Below are 19,383 nucleotides of genomic sequence, written 5' to 3'. Positions count from 1 at the left end.
ATCTGAGAGATTCGACACTTTCTAAATGAAAAGCTGAATGAGGGAATTCAAAGTCTGTAAATAGCATAGGCCCTGGTTAAGGAGGCAATGCGGTTTCTGTGATTTGGTGGCTGTAAAATTTCAAATGCGTAAATGAGATCCTTTGCAAAAATGCAAATTGACACCATGTGGAAGACAAAGCATTTAAAAACACGTAAGAGACTATTTGTTTTCCTCTTGGACATGTTTATAGGTTTACAAGGCATTGCAGTCTCACGCAATGGCAAGCAGTGCTGGAGATATTTAGTTTCCTTTTGTATTAATAAAATACCTCAGGCAATTGAGGTTTAACTTTGTCTTTTTTTTCCTCTTATGTTAATCTTTTTTCACAGTTCATTCTCACATTTGAAAATACAGTTAGTATTTCACCTCCTTTTGCAACAAATGAGCATCAACTACAAGCAGCCTATTTTTCTTTCTTTCTTTCTTTTTTCTTATTTGTGTTCCCACCCCTAAGTAAAAATTAATACCACATTACTGCTGCACCTTAAATTAATTTCCTCCCTCTATACCATTTCACATTGGCCCTGATTATCTGAGTGCAAGCAAAAGTTAATGAGGCAGCAATATCAGCTCTTAGAAAGTTGGTTGTCATAGAGAGTTCTGTGTGGAAGCCTGTAGGAACACCAAAGCCTTGTCCCTACACATTAACACTGACAGCCTCCACACCCTCACATGGCTGTCGATAGGGGCTCTTAATCTCTACTTGTCGGCTGCATATGACTTCAATTAGGGCTTGGAACTGGGTTCTTAAAACAAGAGTTTAAAGGCTAGGATGACAGAGTGAGAAGTCGAACACTGGTCTGTTGTGATTCTATGTAATGAAATCAGTCAAAGCTGCATCTTCAAACTTTATATGTTAATTTAATGAATCTGTGTATATAAGGGTAATCGCAAAATAAACTTTCATGCCCCGTACAAGTCATTGCCTTGTGGGTAAGCGTATGTGTGAGGACAGTCACAGTATGTCGCTCTCTTTCTCCCGGTCTCTTTTTTAAGGCCTTTAACGCTCATATTTGTTTCAGTTTGTTTGCACAAGGCTTATAGAAACTAACCTCGAATGTGTCTGCAGGCACATGAGTATCTTGACTCTGCTTGCACTAAGGCAGTATCTTCATATTTAAACAGTCATAGCTGCAAGGAGAATGAGACAAGACACAGCTGTTTCAAATGCTTAAGCAATGTTAGGGACACTAAAGATGTCTTCCTCTTTCTGCTCCGCTGGCATTCTCAAAGGGCCTTCCTGCATTTCAGCCCCACTGCAATAAACATCAGTGAGCAGTGGCCTCTGCAGTGATGCCCCATGACTCAGGCTCATCGTTCAGGGCTGTTGTGCCTCGTAAACCCTTTCCATTGAAAAAAGGTCAGGTCGAAGGACGGCAAAATGCAGGATAGATGAGCCATTTGCTCACGTGTTACTTCTCTGCACAGACTTATTACCTCTGGCTTGCACTGGATTTTTCCATCCCACTCTGCTGCTTCGTCCATCTGGTATCGGTCTTGTTGAACCGCTCCATGGGTCAACATCCTCCGAACCCAAACCAGAATGTTTAAAGGGCCCAGTGGTAGACCAGGCCGGATGGGTCTTAATGAAACACAAACACAAGCCCAGGAAGAGCAGCCTCCCCTACATTGATCTTCCTCTCCATGTGAAAGAGAAGCACTCTGAACACGAGAGGAGGAACGAATCAAACAAATTTATTACCATGTGGCCAAAAAGGTCAGACCATGACAAAAGCCTCCTGTTGTGAGGAGGAGTGCTGTGGAGTGGCCCCCTCCAAGAAGAGCCTGCGTGACTAGCTGAGCATTCGACATGGGTCAGGCTAGCAGGAAACATGAAGGTAGAACCAGTTTGAGAACAAAAACCTCCTTTATTCTTGTCGATGTTACATTTACTAAATGAAAACGAGTTTGGTCAAATTTTCCAATTTATTGTTAAATCGGCTAAAAATGTCATTCTTAAATTTGCAAACCATTATGTGATCACTGATAAGAATTTACACAACATATAGACACTCGGACACTCAGGGTCATCATCCTAAGTGATTAATTGTATTTTCTGGCAGTCTGGTTGGCATTTCCTAATTTTGTAGTCGGAATAGAATTATATCTTCCTTTTTATCTGAATTTTTAAATGGTTATTTAGTATCAGGCATCACTAAATCATTTGTTTTATATATATGTGTATATATATTTACCAATGACAATAACGTGTATTCTATTCTATACAGATGGATATAGATTCAGAAGCAAATCTTTCTTTTTAGACACAAGATGCAAAAGATAAAAGACCTGGTGCTGAAGAATGGAAGAAAGTGAGGGACATGTCTCAGAAAGAAGCCTTACTGGGTGACCCAATTTACCATCTTGCCACCATCCTACTCATGCTGACAGATTTATCGGATACAATTATCTGAATCTATATTCCTTTGCTCTGCTCTATTATGCACAGCATGGCTCTGTAATTGACTCTTGCACCTAATATCAACTATAGAATGTACACAAAACTAAAGAATTGACATTGAAATATGGACTTTAGGCCATGGTGTTCATTTCTTTTTGTTAGCACCCAGGCTTTGCACAGTGATTGAGGATGCTTTTATCATTTGAAAGAGAACAGTATTTTATCCTAATGTTTCCTTGCTTGCAAAGTGTTGTTTATAGGCAGTTGATAGCAGATAGTAAAGCATCATAAGCAGGACAGTTGCACTACAGGCCCCAGCTGGATATTAGAGAGGATTGAGGTTCATACAGACCCCTGGCAACTCAACCCCATGGGATTCAGAGCTGTTTTTTTCATGACTTCCAACTGTGCCAGTCTGATTAGTTGGATGGAAGTGTGGCTCACTGGTTGGTTGGCTGGCTGGCTGGTTAGCTCTGGTGATCAGCATTCAGGTCACACCCTACTGTGCCCATCTTGTACGGCACAAAGGGCTGATCAGGGATGCTAGGCAGCAGGCACGGGTATTCACCAAGCTCTCTGCAATACTGGACAAGCCTGCCTCGCTCCAGACTGAGCGTCTCAGTGTCCTTGTGTTTGCTTGTCTACTGCGCCATGAAATGGAGCAAGGATGTATGATTGTGTCAGTGGAGCAATGCAAATACGATCCTTGGGGGGAAGATCCTTGAGAGTACTTATGGGTGAGTTGGACATGGTTTTGCATGTTTTTAAGTGCATGTGTGCGTCTTTGTGTGTGTTTCAAACTCTTCCCAATTTAATCAAATCTTGCACTAATAGATACATGTAGAAGACTTGTAAAATTAGAAATAGGGGGAAATTGGCGGAAAATGAATTAAACGCTGTCAGGAAGCATAAAGGTAGATACTACAAAAATAGAAATGGACACTGCAAAACATATCATGGAGTAATAGGTGGAACAATGATATTGATTGGCTGAAAATCAGCTCTTATTTCTCTGATGCTTAACCTTTACTTTGACTAAGTACATAGCCACTATCTCATTGATCCTATTGTCTTGGCTTCCATTATTTTTAATTAATAGAGGGTGGCATCAGATCGGCACAGATGATCAAGCAGCCCATTTCTCCTCATTTGATTCAGATTTTGTGAAAACGTAACAGACTTGCACTTTACAGCTTTACAACAATTCAAGTTTTCCCAATCTATGTTAGCTTTTTTTCAGCTGGAGCTAAAATATATCAGTTTATCCTCCCTGAACTCACTTAAACACTTTTTTAAAATTTCATCATTTAAACTGAATAAGACAATATAAGAAATATATCCTATTCAAAACTTGAAAAGTAAATGCCTTATAAAACATGTTCCTCAAAGTTCCCTGGAGCTGTTTCCTCAAGAACTTTTACTATCCGCTCACTAATCGCATATGTCATATGGAAGAAAGAAGGCATTCATTGTCGACAAAAGGGATTTCATGGAGGCCTCAGTGGTGCGCTGGCCACAGGAACTACCCCCAGCAGCTTTCTCTGTTTGTCCTCCCCAGCTGTCCTACTCTTTCATCCAAAACATATCAAAACATTCAGTGACATTTTGAGGTGAGAGTTATTGATTGCATTTTAGCTTGAAAATGCAGAAATTAGTTTTGAAATATAGCCAAAACACATGCGTGCCTTTATTTTTCCCTGTCTGAATTATTCTTAACATTTTAACACCTGACATTTGTAATAGTGCCTCCATAAACTAACACTTGATTTTTCACTCATCACAAGTTATACATGGGTCAGTATTTCTGAGACTATATAGGAAAATGACTGACCACAAAACACACAAGTATCATATCTCTCATTTCATAATGTGAGAAAAGAAGTTTAATCATTTTTAGTCTGAACAAACGATGAACAATGCATGCTGTTCGGCATATGACAATTGCAGTGGAGGTTTTGCATTAATGACCTGCTAGCATGTCCATGGGAAGAAACACTAGACAAAAACTTTCCGGAAACACTGAGTGGGCTACCCCAGTGTCTCTGTAGGCAGTCTAAAAATACCACTGTGCTTCTTTGGGATATTGAATCTGGCTGATGACATATAGTTGGCAGACCTTCTGTCACTTTCCCCAAACTCCCTCTAGACTTGATTTTTCTTTTCACATGCTGTCACAAATGGAAATCTTTATATGGCTTGTATTTTAAAGGGCTGACTTTCCCTTCATTGTTTCAGTGTCAAGACTGTAAACAAGTTTGTCGTGTATCATCCATCAAGAATTTTCTCTGTGCTTTCATAGTTTTCATCCCAGTTGGTACTGAGTTAGTTATTGTGTCTGACATTCATGTAAATATTGAAAATGTCAAAACCCTAAATATCACCTTTTATTAGACTCAATTGGCTTGTGAGTAATTCCTCACAACCCTGTTTCAGATCATTTTCCAATAACCTTTGATTGACTCTGCAGCATCTGACAGGAAGTGTCATAGTAAACATTGTAACCAAATTCAAAGAATCAATTTAATTAATCTTGCCTCAGTGCACTTTGCCAGTACACGAGATAATTTGTTCCTACATTATCTTGTTAACAGTGCTTCAGCTTTGATGTGCACAACAGGTGACAATGTTGCCCTTCTGAAAGAGAGGGCGATCAGTCAGAGGAGGCTGACTCCCTGGTTTTATTTGAAGCTGCATGTTCTGAAGCAGACTTCAAGAAAGCTTAAAAGGAAATGGTGTTCCACTAAATCAGGAGAATTTTACTAAGTCTGGGAAGATGTAGTGCATTTTTTTATGAACTGACATCATATGAATACAGTCCTAATGAATTTGGCTCATTTGTTTTAAATTAGAATGTAATGAATTAGATTGAATTGGATTCTGATTGGATCAAAATGAATTGGATTGTAATTTGATTGAATCAGACTTGTTTATTCTCTGTTTAAGGTCCCTTGAGATGACACATGTTGTGAGCTGGCTCCATGTAGATAAAGGGAATTAAACTGAATTAAAATTAATAGTTTAGATGATCGGGTTCTACTGCACCGACACAGTGAGAATCCTTTAGTCAAAAAAAAAAGGTGTCATATTTTAAGCATTCTCTCAAACCTTTTGTTTAATTCTTTGTTCATAAACTCTACACACAGATTACTTCTTGAATGCCCCTCCGTTTGCTCCTATATTTACAGCCATGCAAATCGCCTGTTACTTAAAACAAAACCTATAATTCACCTTCAGGGTATAAATTTTTGAACAGATGCCCCACAGCATGAGCTTGGTTTGGCTGTTTTTTTATGTAGTTTTCCTCCAGCCTTTGAAGGATAATTTAGTCTGGTCACACAGCTTCATTTCCCTCATCTCAAATTCATTGAGTTGTTGTGAAGGAAAATCCTGATAACGTGTCCTTGGTTTTCAATCTCCTTTCTAATATCCATCCTCATCTCCCATACGCTCTGCCAGCTTGGTCTCTGCACTGAATCGATCTTCAATTTTAGATAGCCCCTTTACATAGGCTTCTCTGGTCATTTGATCTGGCTATTTAGCTTCATCACATTGCTGAATTCACTCTGTTGGGGAAACCTCTCCATTGTTAAAGTGGTTAGCTCTCACATGATTATTTCTCACCTTCAATGTCATGGTAATTCCAGGAATATTTGATGGAAATGGTTTTGAATAGATTTTTATTCTTGGTTGTTATTTTTTTTTTTTATCATGAACAGAAAACCTCATCCTTCTTGAAAAATGTCCCATATTATGTCAGTAAACCAACCTTTACTTAAATAATCCAAGCCTTGGATAACACAAATCCAAAAATCTCAACAAGAATAAAACTGCTTGTCTGCGTCAGTCCTCAATGTGACAAGCAGACAAGAAGTGACAGATTGGGGTTCATGAATGAAATCCAGACAAGCCATGGAGAGTTGCAGCCAGAAGTAGATTGTCATGAAAGAGTAATATGAGGTAGAAGAGTTTTCAGGGGCTTCTCTTGTTAGTGGCCACATTATCCCCCCATTCCTCTGTGAGTTGGTGTACAGGCTGGCGGTTGAGGGAGGAATGTGCTCCCGGATGGAAAAGGCTCGCAGTGCACAGAGAGGTCCTCCCTGCTGCCAGCTCCACTGAGAAACTGGGTCCAGCCTGCAGCAGAAACTCGATCTAACTCTCCAGCTGGGCTTTTTACTGGTAGAAGAGAATGGTCTGATGATGATGATGAACACACACAGAGGATTTGCCATAGGCTGACAAGAGCAACCATGACTTCTTGGATTATAATGCAAATGTTTTTATTCAGCTTTTGGGATCTCATTCATCCAGTCTGAGTAGTTGTTGCAGAATCTGTTAAGAAGTTACATCATCTATTTTTATGCATTCCTCAGTTTCTGGCTTGTTGATCACAGCGTGTCAGGTGCTCACATGCATCTGAGACATATCGGACAATCTGAGGAGTAAAAAACATGTATGGCACCTCCTGGAGCCAAGGTTGAAAATGAAGCAGCCTTTTGAATTAGGGGTGTGCAAAATAATCGTCATGACGATGCATCGCAATTCTAATTTTCGCGATCTACTGCATCGATTCTTGACGCCAAGTATCGATTTTTATTTTTATTTTTATTTCTATTTCTATTTATTTTATTTTTTGGGGGGGGGGGGCTTTTTATGCCTTTAATGATAGGACACATGCAATTGATGCATTTCGCTGCAAGGGATGTTTGCAATATTTATTTTATTTTTTTATAGTTTTATAAAGCCTATGCACTTTTTTTTTGTCTGTACTGATCATCCCTATTTTGTTATTTAAGTTTTATAAATCCTATGCACTTTTTGTGATGACTGTGTCCAGTAATAGTAATATTTGTGTCCAGTAATATTTTTTTTAATGGCAATACCTCCAAAAGTTGTTTCAATAAATACTGTTATGAATTGATTTGCTTTGAGTTATGTATCAATTGGAGACACTATCCAGATCATACACAGCCAGTCAGCCACTGGTAATGGCTGTATTTTTTTTTAAGTATGTTCAGTGAAAATATTGCGATAATTCAAGTATCGTGATGCATCGTGATAGTATCGCATCGTGGCATGTGAATCGTGATTCGAATCGAATCGTGACTTCTTTGCCAATACCCACCCCTATTTTGAATGCCTCACACTGGTTTGTCTCTGACCTTTGCGGCCAGAAAATTTTTGGTGTGGTTTTGTGGCAGTCTATAATGTATCTGGCCTCAATAACTCCATTGCGATGGAAAAAGAGTGCACTTGTTTCTAAAATGGCTTTGAGATGTCGTTGAACCATAATGCATCTTATGTGAGCATCTCATGTTGGGATGAAGATTTCACTTGACAAATAGGCTGGGGATATATATATATAAAAAAAAAAAGCATGTCTGAATCATGAAGTGCAGAGTTGGGCTACTGTCTCCTGATCCTGCTGGTGGAAGGTTCGAGCCTCCATCAATCAGGCTAGAAGAGGTAAAGAAACCCAATCACTTGTGTGCTGACATCCAAGGGAGTTCTATTATATCCCTTATGATTATTTGTATGTCCTTTCCAGCATCCTGAGGCCTGGATAGTTTACAGCATTTCCCTTAGATCCATCATAAGAAGGACTATTCAAACTCACCCCTTTCTCAGAAGGGATTCATTTTGTGATTGGATAAATGCTGCAGTCCCCACTGCACCTCACCAAACTTCCCACAAGCTTTATTGTACTGGGTTTGCAGTCGTTCAGCAGCCCTTTGCCAAGATAAAGTGTTACACTAAAGAGCCAAAGAAGCGGTGCATTACTCTCAAGTCAACTGTGCTTCGATTCACCTTTCTCATTTCAAAGTTTATCTTTTATCACAAATGATTAAAAAAAGCTTTTTGTTCTGGTCTCTGTATGAGAATTCACCCCCACCACTGCCTTTTCTCCTCCCATATCGCTTTGAGCTAATTATGTGTGTAAATTGCGACTGCTGTGAGGACACATTACAACCTGGTGCACATGGTTTGTTATCACTTTTCATGTGTCATTTATCACGCTTGCAATTACAACAACTCTTCTCTGCTTTTGGACTCGCCCTTCTCTCTTGGGGGGCTCATTAAGCAAATCATCAACACCAACATCTCAGAGACGAGCAGCAGAGGCCTGTTGCTCTGTCAGGGACCTTGTAGTGGAACAGAGGAGATAGAAAAAGCAGTTAGCATTTACAAGGACTCCTGGAGAGAAAAATGGGTCGTCCTTCCACCCTCCCTCCTTGACCCCTGCTGGCTGTCCCACCACACACTGACACACACGCAGCTTGTGGTTGATGTAGCAACATTAGGTTAGGTCAAACTGGTTCATCCCTGACAAAGAGGAAGTCTAATTGTTCTCTTATTTAATGTCTTTGCCTGAATAGAGAAGCTTGAATGACAAATTTGGCATCTTCAATTGCCTTTAAAAATGGACACGTCTCTCACTTTTGCACCTCGGCTCTTTTTCCTGTGCACAGTTAGTGTCTGAGCTGATTTATTAAAAATCACCATAGGCTATTTTTTCTTTATACTGCATCTTGCCAGCAGCTTCCCCCTGCATGCATGTATTTGTGGCTGAGGGTGTGGCGCTCTGGTTTAATCCACGAGTACACAGCTGTGAGAGCTGTGGCTGTGGTGGCTAAGCTGCCCAGAGCTTGAAGCTCACCCTCTTATTTTCTGTATCTGAATGCCATATGACCAGACTCTCAGGGTGAAACTCTAAGCAAATGCAAAGTGCCATTTCATAGCAACCTAAATTTTCTGCTGTTTAAAAAAAGCAGGACATCCTCATCAGGGAATGTGCTGTGCGTTGTCCATGGGCACACTGTGTACTAAAAACGGTTTTCAAAACTTTTGTCAAACGCAGCAGAGCAGTAAAGTTGTCAGAGACTCTGGGATTAACTGAGTTTAAAAACATACCAGCATTATTCATATTCTATAAATCTTTTCATCTTCAGTTTTCTAACCTTTTTTTTTCCCTCTTTACAGCCGTGCAATCAAGACCAATCAGGACCTGCTTCCAGAGACCCCTTGGACAAACATCTTTTATGATGACTTCTGGGGCACTCTACTCACACACAGTGGCAGCCATAAGTCTTACCGACCCCTCTGCACCCTCTCCTTCCGCCTTAACCATGCTGTGGGTGGGCTGGAGCCTTGGGGTTACCACCTGGTTAATGTGGCCCTCCACGGCGCTGTGACCGTCCTGTTTACCTCTTTGGCTCGTCTGCTGCTCGGGGGAGGACTGTGGAGCCTGGTGGCTGGCCTGCTGTTTGCTTCTCATCCGATTCACACTGAGGCTGTGGCAGGCATTGTCGGACGGGCTGATGAAGGCGCTGCCCTGTTCTTCTTGCTGTCCTTGCTGTGTTACATGCATCACTGTAGGCTGCGTGGGCATGCAGGGTCCTTACGGCTCGCGGCGTGGTTCCTGGGTAGCTTGGGCTGTGCTGCTTGCAGCATGCTGTGGAAGGAGCTGGGAGTGACCGTCCTGGCTGTGTCAGCGCTGTACGACATCTGCGTTTTCCACAAGCTGAAACTGCGCCAGATCCTCATGCTTCTCTATAAGGTAAACTGTCGGTCTTGTTTCAAGAATGGCAAACAGAATTGGGAGGTTTATATATACATACTGTTCGCCTGTCAGTGCATGTATGTTTTGTTCGCTTATTACCTCCGTTTAAATTGAAAAACATCTCCCTAGGAATGAACAGCTGTTGTGTTTCCAACAGAACAAACACAAGAATGAGAAAGAAAAGCAAGGAGAAATGAAGAAACAAAAGCAAAGCTCCTACTCTAATGATGTTTTACAGGCATGCTACAGCCAAAATGTATCTTTGGATTGGTAATCTGAAGTGAATATCATTTTGAGTGTAATTTGAGATGCAATGAAAGCATGATCATAAATCTTGTATTTATAACAGCCTCCAGCTCTTAGGATTATTTGTAACAAAGGTTGATGCAGAAAATGTACCCCTTCAGGTGCAAAACGACTTGCACAAGTCACCCTGTTGCAAATTATGTCGGTGTGAGTAATTAAGTGAGCAGAAGCTGAACTGTAAATTTCAAACCTTTACATATGCGTATAGCCATGAGCAACTGCCGTTCAAAGGCTGCAACAAGAAAGCAATGTGTTTTCATGTTGCTGTTTCTTCAGTATGATAATTAGGAAATGGCAAAACTGTAATTTAGGTTTGAAGATGAAGAAATATTTCAGAAGCCACAGCTCATGTGATTCAAAGCCTCTGTAAAAACGTCAGCAAGAACTGTGGTGATGATGTACTGTCTACTGTGCAGCAACACCTGCACACATATTACTGTCACGGAAAAGTCATCACAAGAGAACTTTAGCAACAGTGGAACCTATGGATGAAAAATGAAAGATTCATGTTTGGACATACAAAGGTGGAGAATTTCATGAAAAAGATCATCTCTCTAATTGTTAAACGTTGGTGTGGACTGATCTTTTTAGGAGCTTGAATGAAGTATAAGGCAGTTGTAGAAGCAAACATAACATCTTCTATAAAAAACTGGAAATTGAAGAAAAGAAAAACACCCAAACATAAACAACAGATCACCTTAAGAGGAGCAGGCTTAAGGTTTTCCCATGGCCCTCACAGTCTCTTACCTATACATAATTGAAAATCTTTTGACATACCTCACAAAAGCTTAAAAAAGTATAAAAAGATTCACAGCATTAGAAGCCTTTCTGAAAGACTCCCAGGTGGCTCCAAAAGTGTTTGTTTGCTGTAATGCAGGTGCCCAAACTTTTAATTCTAAATCTTTTCATTTTCAGTTTAATTTAAAATTGTGGAAGATGGTATTAAAAAAAAGAGTAAAAATACCTGTATTATGTTTAAACCTGTTGGAAATTAATTAATCTATTCGGCTAAAGAAATGTTGACCACGGACCACTAAACTTGCGGGTCATTGTACCTGTTAAATTACAAGCCTGACCCCCATTTAAGTCTATGATGGATAATCACAAACATTATACCTAAATTGTCCCTAACAAGAATTGAAGAAACAATACCGTACATTTAACCAACTTATCTACAGTGAATCTGCTGTTAGAATGAATACTCAATAGCTTATCAGGCCAGATGTGGTTTTTGCTTCTTTATTTCATGTTGGACAAATTGTGCCGTTTGTCACGTTACATGAAACACTTGAAATGGCTAGTTTTGTCCAGATTTTTAAGTTTAAGGTTAGGCTTGTTGGTTCATCCTTTTGCATCAGTATACATATGTGCGTGTTTGAAGGAGAAAAAATTGCTGTGATTACAGTAAGTGATGGCCTTTTATATTTTCTAACCCTAACCCTAAGTAGACCTTTTCCCTAACAGCAGGCCTTACTGTGTGTTGAATGTGACATCCACAAATCTCGACCCATCATAACAAATCCCACAAAATGTATGCACAAACGTTGCAAAAGAACGCCAAATCATCTAATGAGATGGGTTGCAAAAAAACCCCCAAAAAACAAGAAATGTTACAGCAAGGAGGGGAAGGGTTCAAAAAGAAAAGAAGCAGAACCAGAGAGAGGCAGGGGCAGAAAAAAACAGATAACGAAGGGAAAAACTTGTTTAATTTCAGAGGAAATCTATCATGTCCTTTTTACCCTCCATGCAGTCCTCTCATGATTTAAGCTCTATCTGACTCCTGTCCTTTGGAGTATGGCCCATCCATTGCTGCTGGAAGACAAGCCTCCTAATGGCTTGTCAGGCATGGCTACACTATAAGGAAAATGGGCCAAAGGGCTGAAGGAAATGATGGCTCAAAGCTGACAGTTTTTCTACTCTTTGATTGAAAGCCCACACACCCTGCTGATCCAATTGTCTTCGGAAAAACGGACTGTAGGACGGTTAGAGTCCTGGCTCAAAGTACATGTATTCTTTCATGGTTCGCCATTGCGGTTTACTCACTTGGCAAAAATCTCCAGTGGCAGATGTGTTCCACGACTGCACAGCACACCCAGTGTAGCATCTGAATTCTTTATAAATTTCATACATAAACTCCTGCATGAATTCATTACATAAAATGATGAAAATATGTAGACAGGGAAAAAAAATATACAAACAAAAATTAAGATAATTGTCAAACTCTTTATTAAAACTCTAAAGTAGCAAGGAACTGAATAACAACAAGATTAAAAAGGCTCTTTCTTCTTTAACGTATTTGCAGTTGAAGTTAAAATGTTGTGTGGCAGACTGCAGTTAGTGGAGCAGTTAATGCGGAACTGTGAAACTGCTGCAGCTGGAGCACTTTACTAAATCTAGGAGTGATAAGCCATATAAAGCCATGAAAATATTTAATCAAATTTCAAATCTGAGTCTATAGGATAGCATGAACCATGTTGATGCTGCTAAAATGTGTTTAATATGTCCTGGAAGCTTCATTTGTACACATTTGTTGCAAAAAAAGTGCAAAAGTCAAGGACAAAGCATTAATCAAGCCCTTTTTTGTCGAAAGTGTATTTCTGAGGTAGAAACATTATGTTTGAACATTTTTTTCATGACAACGTGCTGAATTGATTTTTACAGTGATTTTAATTATAGTTAGAGCTGATCATTGAATAGTGACATTTTATTTTGTTATTTTATGTTCTTTAATGTGAAGAATCTAAAGATATTTATATCTATATTAAAGAAAGGGTGATTACATCTTATAAAGCAGAAGAACTCTCTTTTACAAGAGTTCAAATGTTAAATAAATGCAAATTATTATAAAATGTTTTATTTGTCCAGATTTCCTTGCTGGTAATGACTGTCCTACCTTCCCTACTTTGTGATGCTTTGGTAGGTCTTGAACACAACAGTTAAACATAAACTATTGCACAAAACTTTTTGTTTGTAGGTCTTTCTGGCTCTTGTTTGTTTTCAAGATGTACCAAACTGTTGAACCCAACCACTTTTGGAGCCTAAAGTTACGCTATTTCGCACTGAAAGATACATTGAATGCATGCTGTGGGTTTACACTAAAAGCTTTAAATGCACGTCACTCTAGAAATCAACTCCAGACCTTTCACCTTTGTCACTGATGAAAGAAATTCAAAGGAATAATCCAAACCTGTCCAGCTTATAAATTTTGATCATCAAAATACAATTAGACTTTTGCAAAAGATGACTCTGGTTCAACGTCAGTTTCCTTAACCGCTGCACTAATTTGGATGTGAATGCCGTCAAATTAAAGAGTTTACACTTTTATTGACTGCAATATGTTTTGGTTAACAGCTGAAATTACAAAAATTGTGTCACAAACGGACATGTCTTTGTCTAACTGTGCACACAAAGTCTCAGAATAAAGCAATTTCATCCGTGTTCAACAACTATAGCAAAAATATATCTTAGCTTTCACTGCAGAAAAGGAATTTCATGCAAGGGATTAATAAAGTAATTCTGATTCTGATTCTGATTCTGACCTGTTCTCATCAAAGCGTAAAAAAGGTTTTTGCTCAACAGTTTTAAAAAGACGAACAATGAGGCTCACTTTCTGTGGATTGTGTTGCATTGATGAGACAAATAAGGAGCTGTGTGGGTTGTCATGCCCATTTGCAAAACAACTAACTGCTGTGGGTGAAGAAGATTATAAAACAGCACAGTTTTCTGGAATCGGGTCTGCCATGCATGCCTTTATTTTCATAACATGCAACTTTAGCTGACAACTGTCATCATCGCAGCGTGTCATTTAGTCACACCACAGACAACATAAAAGCCAGCACAGAGAGAGGATTTATCATCACTTCAATCATGCTAACTTGGGAGGTTTCTTTCTTTGGGGATTTGTCTGTCTCTGAATGGAAGAGTGCTTTGTGATTATCTGCATGTATGAGGTTTGTGACCCAATCTGTTACCCTAATGGCAAACAGTCCAGTGCTGCAGCATATACACTGCATTTATTTCTCAGTCTCTGTGGGGAAAGTCAGTTTGAGTAATGGTATGCAAAAGGGAGTTGTTCCTCGGGGCAAATTGAGCCTTCAGCTACCCTTGCATAAAATTGCATACAGTGATGGAAATTATCACAACTAAAATAAATACATTTCTCCCCTTAAATTTTCTGTCAGGTGCTGAATACTTGGCCACTAACCCTGCCAAAACAGCATTTAATACTGTTCTGTGATTAAAAAGGAAAGCAAGGCAGCAGTCACCTGGCGCTAGCTTTTTCCATGTTTAAAAGCATAAAATCCATCTTCTAGTTGGAATAAAGAGGCCAGCTTGTTGCATGACTGACAAGCTGTAATGAGCCAGCAGTATGTTTTATCACTCAGCTCTCCACTCAGCTCAAGTCATTTGACATTTAACACTGAAAATGGGCCTGCTTATCTGATTGTGGCTCACAGTCAATTACAGGAGGGTTTTATATCCTCTGAAAATCTCCCTTTGTGTCATTATGGCTTCTGTTTGCTGGCAGTTGAGAGCTGAGTCTAAGTCCATTGTTTTATAACTCATCCATCAAGATCTTGACTACAGGCTCTGCATGCAAATCAGATGACTGAGTTAATGCATGGGTATTGACTGACACTTCATGTGTTAAAATTTGCATAACAGAACATGGAACAGGAGAAACTTTTGTTACTTTTGGAAATAATAAATACCAGGTTTTCTTTTAGGATTGTTCATAAATCAAAGAAAGGAATTAGGGACATATTTTTATAGAAGACCAGACAATACTGTTACATTTCAATAGACGAGTTTTTGTAATGTGTCTCTTCTTATCTAAGTAATATACGTTTTAGATTCTGAATAATAATTTTTTGACATATTGGACAAATGCTGGATTACTTTAGAATGCAGGAACTTCTCAGCATTAAAGAAAATGACGGAAACAATAGCGCTCAGCAACTGAATAAACACATGTTGCTGTAGCTGTGAATCAGAGATCTTGGCTATGTGGGGGAAAGTTTTTATAAAGAGATCTTAAGGGACCTTTATATGCTCAAGCAGCCTCTCTTTAAAACCAAACGCTTTGCATTTAGTTGTAGTTGGAATTTTTTATGGCCTTAAATATCCTACATCTCATTCAGCAACATCAATCCCCTCCCTCCTTTTCTCTCTACAGTCATTATTCCGTATGTTTGGTGTTGAATCCACCAGCACCTACGGTGTTGATAAGTGGTGCCAGAACAAGCCTTCAGTTTACATTGTGCTCTAATTAGTTCTGTCTGAAGCATGTGCTGTCTTGAAAAATCCAAAAAAAAGAAAAAAAAGAAAAGTCATTAAGTTGTTTACTCAAGCTGACCTTTGCAGCACTGATATTCTCCAGTTGCTTTGAGCCTGATTAAAGCCTTTATAGCCATGTGTTGCCATGCGTCGAAGCAATGTGTTGATAGAATTCAAAGGTAACATAGCTGGCAGTGGTGCATGTGTGGCATAACCACAATTTATGTGGAAAAAACTTTTTACGAGACCGTTTCCTGCACAGCGTTAGTTAATACGCTCATTTTCAATGAGAGATACTGAAACACAATTAGAGTAATTTCGTTGAGGATGGAATGCTATTTAATATGATCTGATGATGTTTACTCCATAGTATAGTGCTGTAAGCAATTTGCACTTAGGGCTTGGTCCTCTTTCCTTGTTTGTTCACCATTAAAATAAATGCTGTAATACAGTAAGATTGGCCTGAACACAAGCTCCATAAAAGGTGAAATTATACCTTTTTAGCCACATAATTCTGTATAAAAATCTTCGCTACATCCCCACTCACGGATTGCCTCGCATTTCTTTATTTTGTGGCACCCACTGCTCCTTTGTTTGAAATAAATGAGTGAAATGTGGACAAGGAGCCGTGCTGCACTTTTTCACATTCTGGAGAATACTGCATGAGTCCAAGTCCCCGAAGGGCTGACACTTGTTACACGACTATAGTGGGAACAATCCTTTGAAATCAGATACTTTGAAACTGTACACTGGATAAAGAAGATTTATCTCAGTGGTGTCATGTCAGTGCCTTGCATCCGTCAGTACCTCCTGAGTACACAAGTTCTCAAATACATCCTCAGGGAAACTCAAGACTTTCCTCTACAATCACTTTTGTTCTCATCCAACATCTGACAGTGCAACTGGAAAATGATTTCCAAATCTGGGACGAGACCCAGCTGGCCCTTAGTGAATGTCAAGCTTACGCACTTTATCTTTTCTCACCTCCTGTTTTCTGTTCACACTTCTCCTGTTAGTGCAAGGTCACTGCTCAAGGCATATGTGTGTGTGTGTCTGGAGGGTGACGGAGCCGAGGGTTTACGTGGGCTGAGAGCTCAGGTGTTGCGGAGCTGGTGAGGCCAGCAAGGCCTGACCTCAAGAATGTCAGAAATGGAGTTGATGCGAATGGCAGATGTGAGTTGGAGGGTCCTGTTCAACCTATGTACATGTACAGTGAATGTTTACACACCATGGTGTGTGCGTGTGTGTGAGCTATAGACCCCTCACATAAAATGTGACATCCATACCTACCCTTGCTGTGTATTAGATGAAGTAAAGGGGAACCCAGCCCATCTCGTACATTCTTACCTGGGGCTCCACAGATGCTCCGCCATGCTCTAATGGTTCCTGTCACTGTGTGATAGATTGAGGCTGGTGGGCTCAGCTGGTGCCCCCTGCCTTCACCCACCTGCTTCTCACATGGGGATACAGACCACTGCTTCTGGTGTAGATAGGGAAATGCAAAGTCAAAGCTCGCATCAAGTAGACATTTTCATAGAAACACTGTAAAGTAATACAATACAGTGTCAGAAATAACTGGCCATTTTGGAAAATGAATCAACTGATTCAACAAAAAAATTGATACCACTAAACTGCCATGTGAGGTTGCCGGGCAAAAAAGCAAAGACACCAGGAACTTACTGCATCTACCAAAGACAAACAGAAAAAAAATGTGCTCATGCTTAAGCATGAGTATGCTTAAGAAGTATGTGATATTCTTCATTATGTCCAAAACCTTAGATCTTAGTTCTGACTTATATGGTGCAGTGAGTTGTCCCTGTGATCACCTGACCATCTTGATGCTCACTTTGCTACAGAAAGAGCTTCCCTTATATTGTCTGTCCTGCTGCCAGAAATAGTGACACATGATTTCTCCACCTGTCTCTCTGTAACAACACTATGTTACTATGGTAACATACTTTAAACTGACAAAAAAGCTCTCAGGTAGTGATGTAGTAATGCACACTATCGACACCCTATATTCACTCAGAGGTAAGATGATCTGATATGATCATACGGAGTTTATAGTTCACTGTATTGAATTTCAGGCAAAGGAATGTTAATCGCACCCAACCATGACTTTATAGACCTTTTAAAAAATTAAGGCAATAATGAGGTAATTTAAATTTAATCATAATTTATCAAGTTATTATAATTGGCTTGAATTGGACTGTAACTTCGAAGTACCTTGACATGACATTTGTTGTCATCTGGCATTTTTTTTAAATAAAACTGAATGAATTAGATTGAATTGAACAGCAGGTGGTGATTGCTATGTCTGTAAGTTTGTATGAAAGTCCATAAGATTTTGTTATGTTTATGGTCTCTATTAGTTTAAAATCTCATTTGATATATTTATATAATTTTGTGTAATGGTCATTTTGTGAAATACAGTGCAATTTATGAGTTTTTAAGAAAGTCAAGGGTGAAATAGATGATAATGCCGGATATGCTTTGGGGTGGGGCTATGTTGTAATTGTTAATAATTAAATCATTTCCATGGCTCAGATATGTCTTGACTTCTATAATAAAAAAAAAAATTAAAAAAAAAAAAGATATTGATGGCCAGAACACTGAACTTGTCTTTAAATCATAAATTCAACAACTAGGGTTGATGTCTTTATGGCTACATAAATCTATTCTTTTGCAGTCAATTAGGTAGATAAGCTTTAGAAGTACCATTTATGGAGCCATGCTCATTTCTTCTAACCTTAAGCAAATAAGTATACTTCAATAATTTAAATATCAAACCCTTTCTTTCAGATTTAGCTTGAAAGAATCTATGGATTTTTATAGTTCCCCCTAGCATATACACAAGCAGCAAGTTAGTAGAGACACTCTATACTGATGATTGAGCAGGTCTTTCTGGGCCTGAATGTCTTAGCTCTGGAGTAAAATGGTGCGAGTGCAGCCATGATGATAGAAAGTGACTTGGGCTGGGTTCGCTTCAGCATACCATTCATCAGACGTAAGTGAAGCTGACAGGCCTGTTTCCAAGCAAGAGCCAGTCCCCTGGCCTTGACCTGCCTTCCCAGTGAAGATGGAAACCAAGAGAAGGAATGAAAAAACCCTAAAATAAAGCCATGGTATAGGGGATTATGTGAAATACTGCATTAGGCTTGAAGAAACTGCCACATTGTCCCTTGTTTCTCTCTGCATTGAAAATGTTGTTTTTCTTTTTATAGCAGCATGTCTGTGAATCGATAGCGCCGTTATGTAAGACTTTAGTTCTGGAGAGAAATGTTCCACAGCACCAATGTCCTACAGTATGTTTTTAGTGCAAGCATGAGTTACTTTAATGGAGATGTGTATAAATTAGCTGGTTAGTTTGTTTTCCTAAAATCATTAAGCTTTCATGGGTGATAATTTATTCATCCAGAAGTCACAATTTAGCAAACTGTAGTTTAGAACTTCAACACAAATGAACTGCATTACATGAGATTTGAAGCTACTCTATCAATAGAAAAAGGGAAATCTTTGAACGGACATTTGTGTAATTTCTAAATCTCATTTTCATTAGCTTTTTTTCCTTTTCTGAATTATCCTGTTTTGCCATACTCTTGTGAAACTGTTGCTTACAATATGCTTTATTTTCAGAGATATTATAAGTTAATGTTTTTCATTAAAAAAAGATTTTCAGCAAAGTAAGTACTGCTTTCCTGAATCCTACTCTGAAGCTCAATCAGATACCCAATGAACTGCCATGAATAAAACCATTCACATGCTTAATTAGCAGCCAGCCACTGTCCACAAACTAAAA

The 19,383-nt window shown here is 39.2% G+C and overlaps 1 protein-coding gene across 1 annotated transcript in view; it reads left to right on the top strand.

Annotated features, from left to right (window-relative positions):
* tmtc2b (transmembrane O-mannosyltransferase targeting cadherins 2b) overlaps positions 1-19,383 on the top strand; it is an 85,382-nt gene that overhangs the window by 27,753 nt on the left and 38,246 nt on the right. The window contains exon 2 of the mRNA XM_075469392.1: positions 9,422-9,998. Within this exon, the coding sequence (XP_075325507.1) occupies positions 9,422-9,998 (577 nt within the window). The remainder of the gene's footprint in view (positions 1-9,421; positions 9,999-19,383) is intronic.

This window comes from Odontesthes bonariensis, chromosome 7 (assembly GCF_027942865.1).
Source record: "Odontesthes bonariensis isolate fOdoBon6 chromosome 7, fOdoBon6.hap1, whole genome shotgun sequence".
NCBI classification, from domain to species: domain Eukaryota; kingdom Metazoa; phylum Chordata; class Actinopteri; order Atheriniformes; family Atherinopsidae; genus Odontesthes; species Odontesthes bonariensis.
Note: the sequence above shows the minus strand (reverse complement) of the source record. Positions and strands in the feature narration are given on the sequence as shown.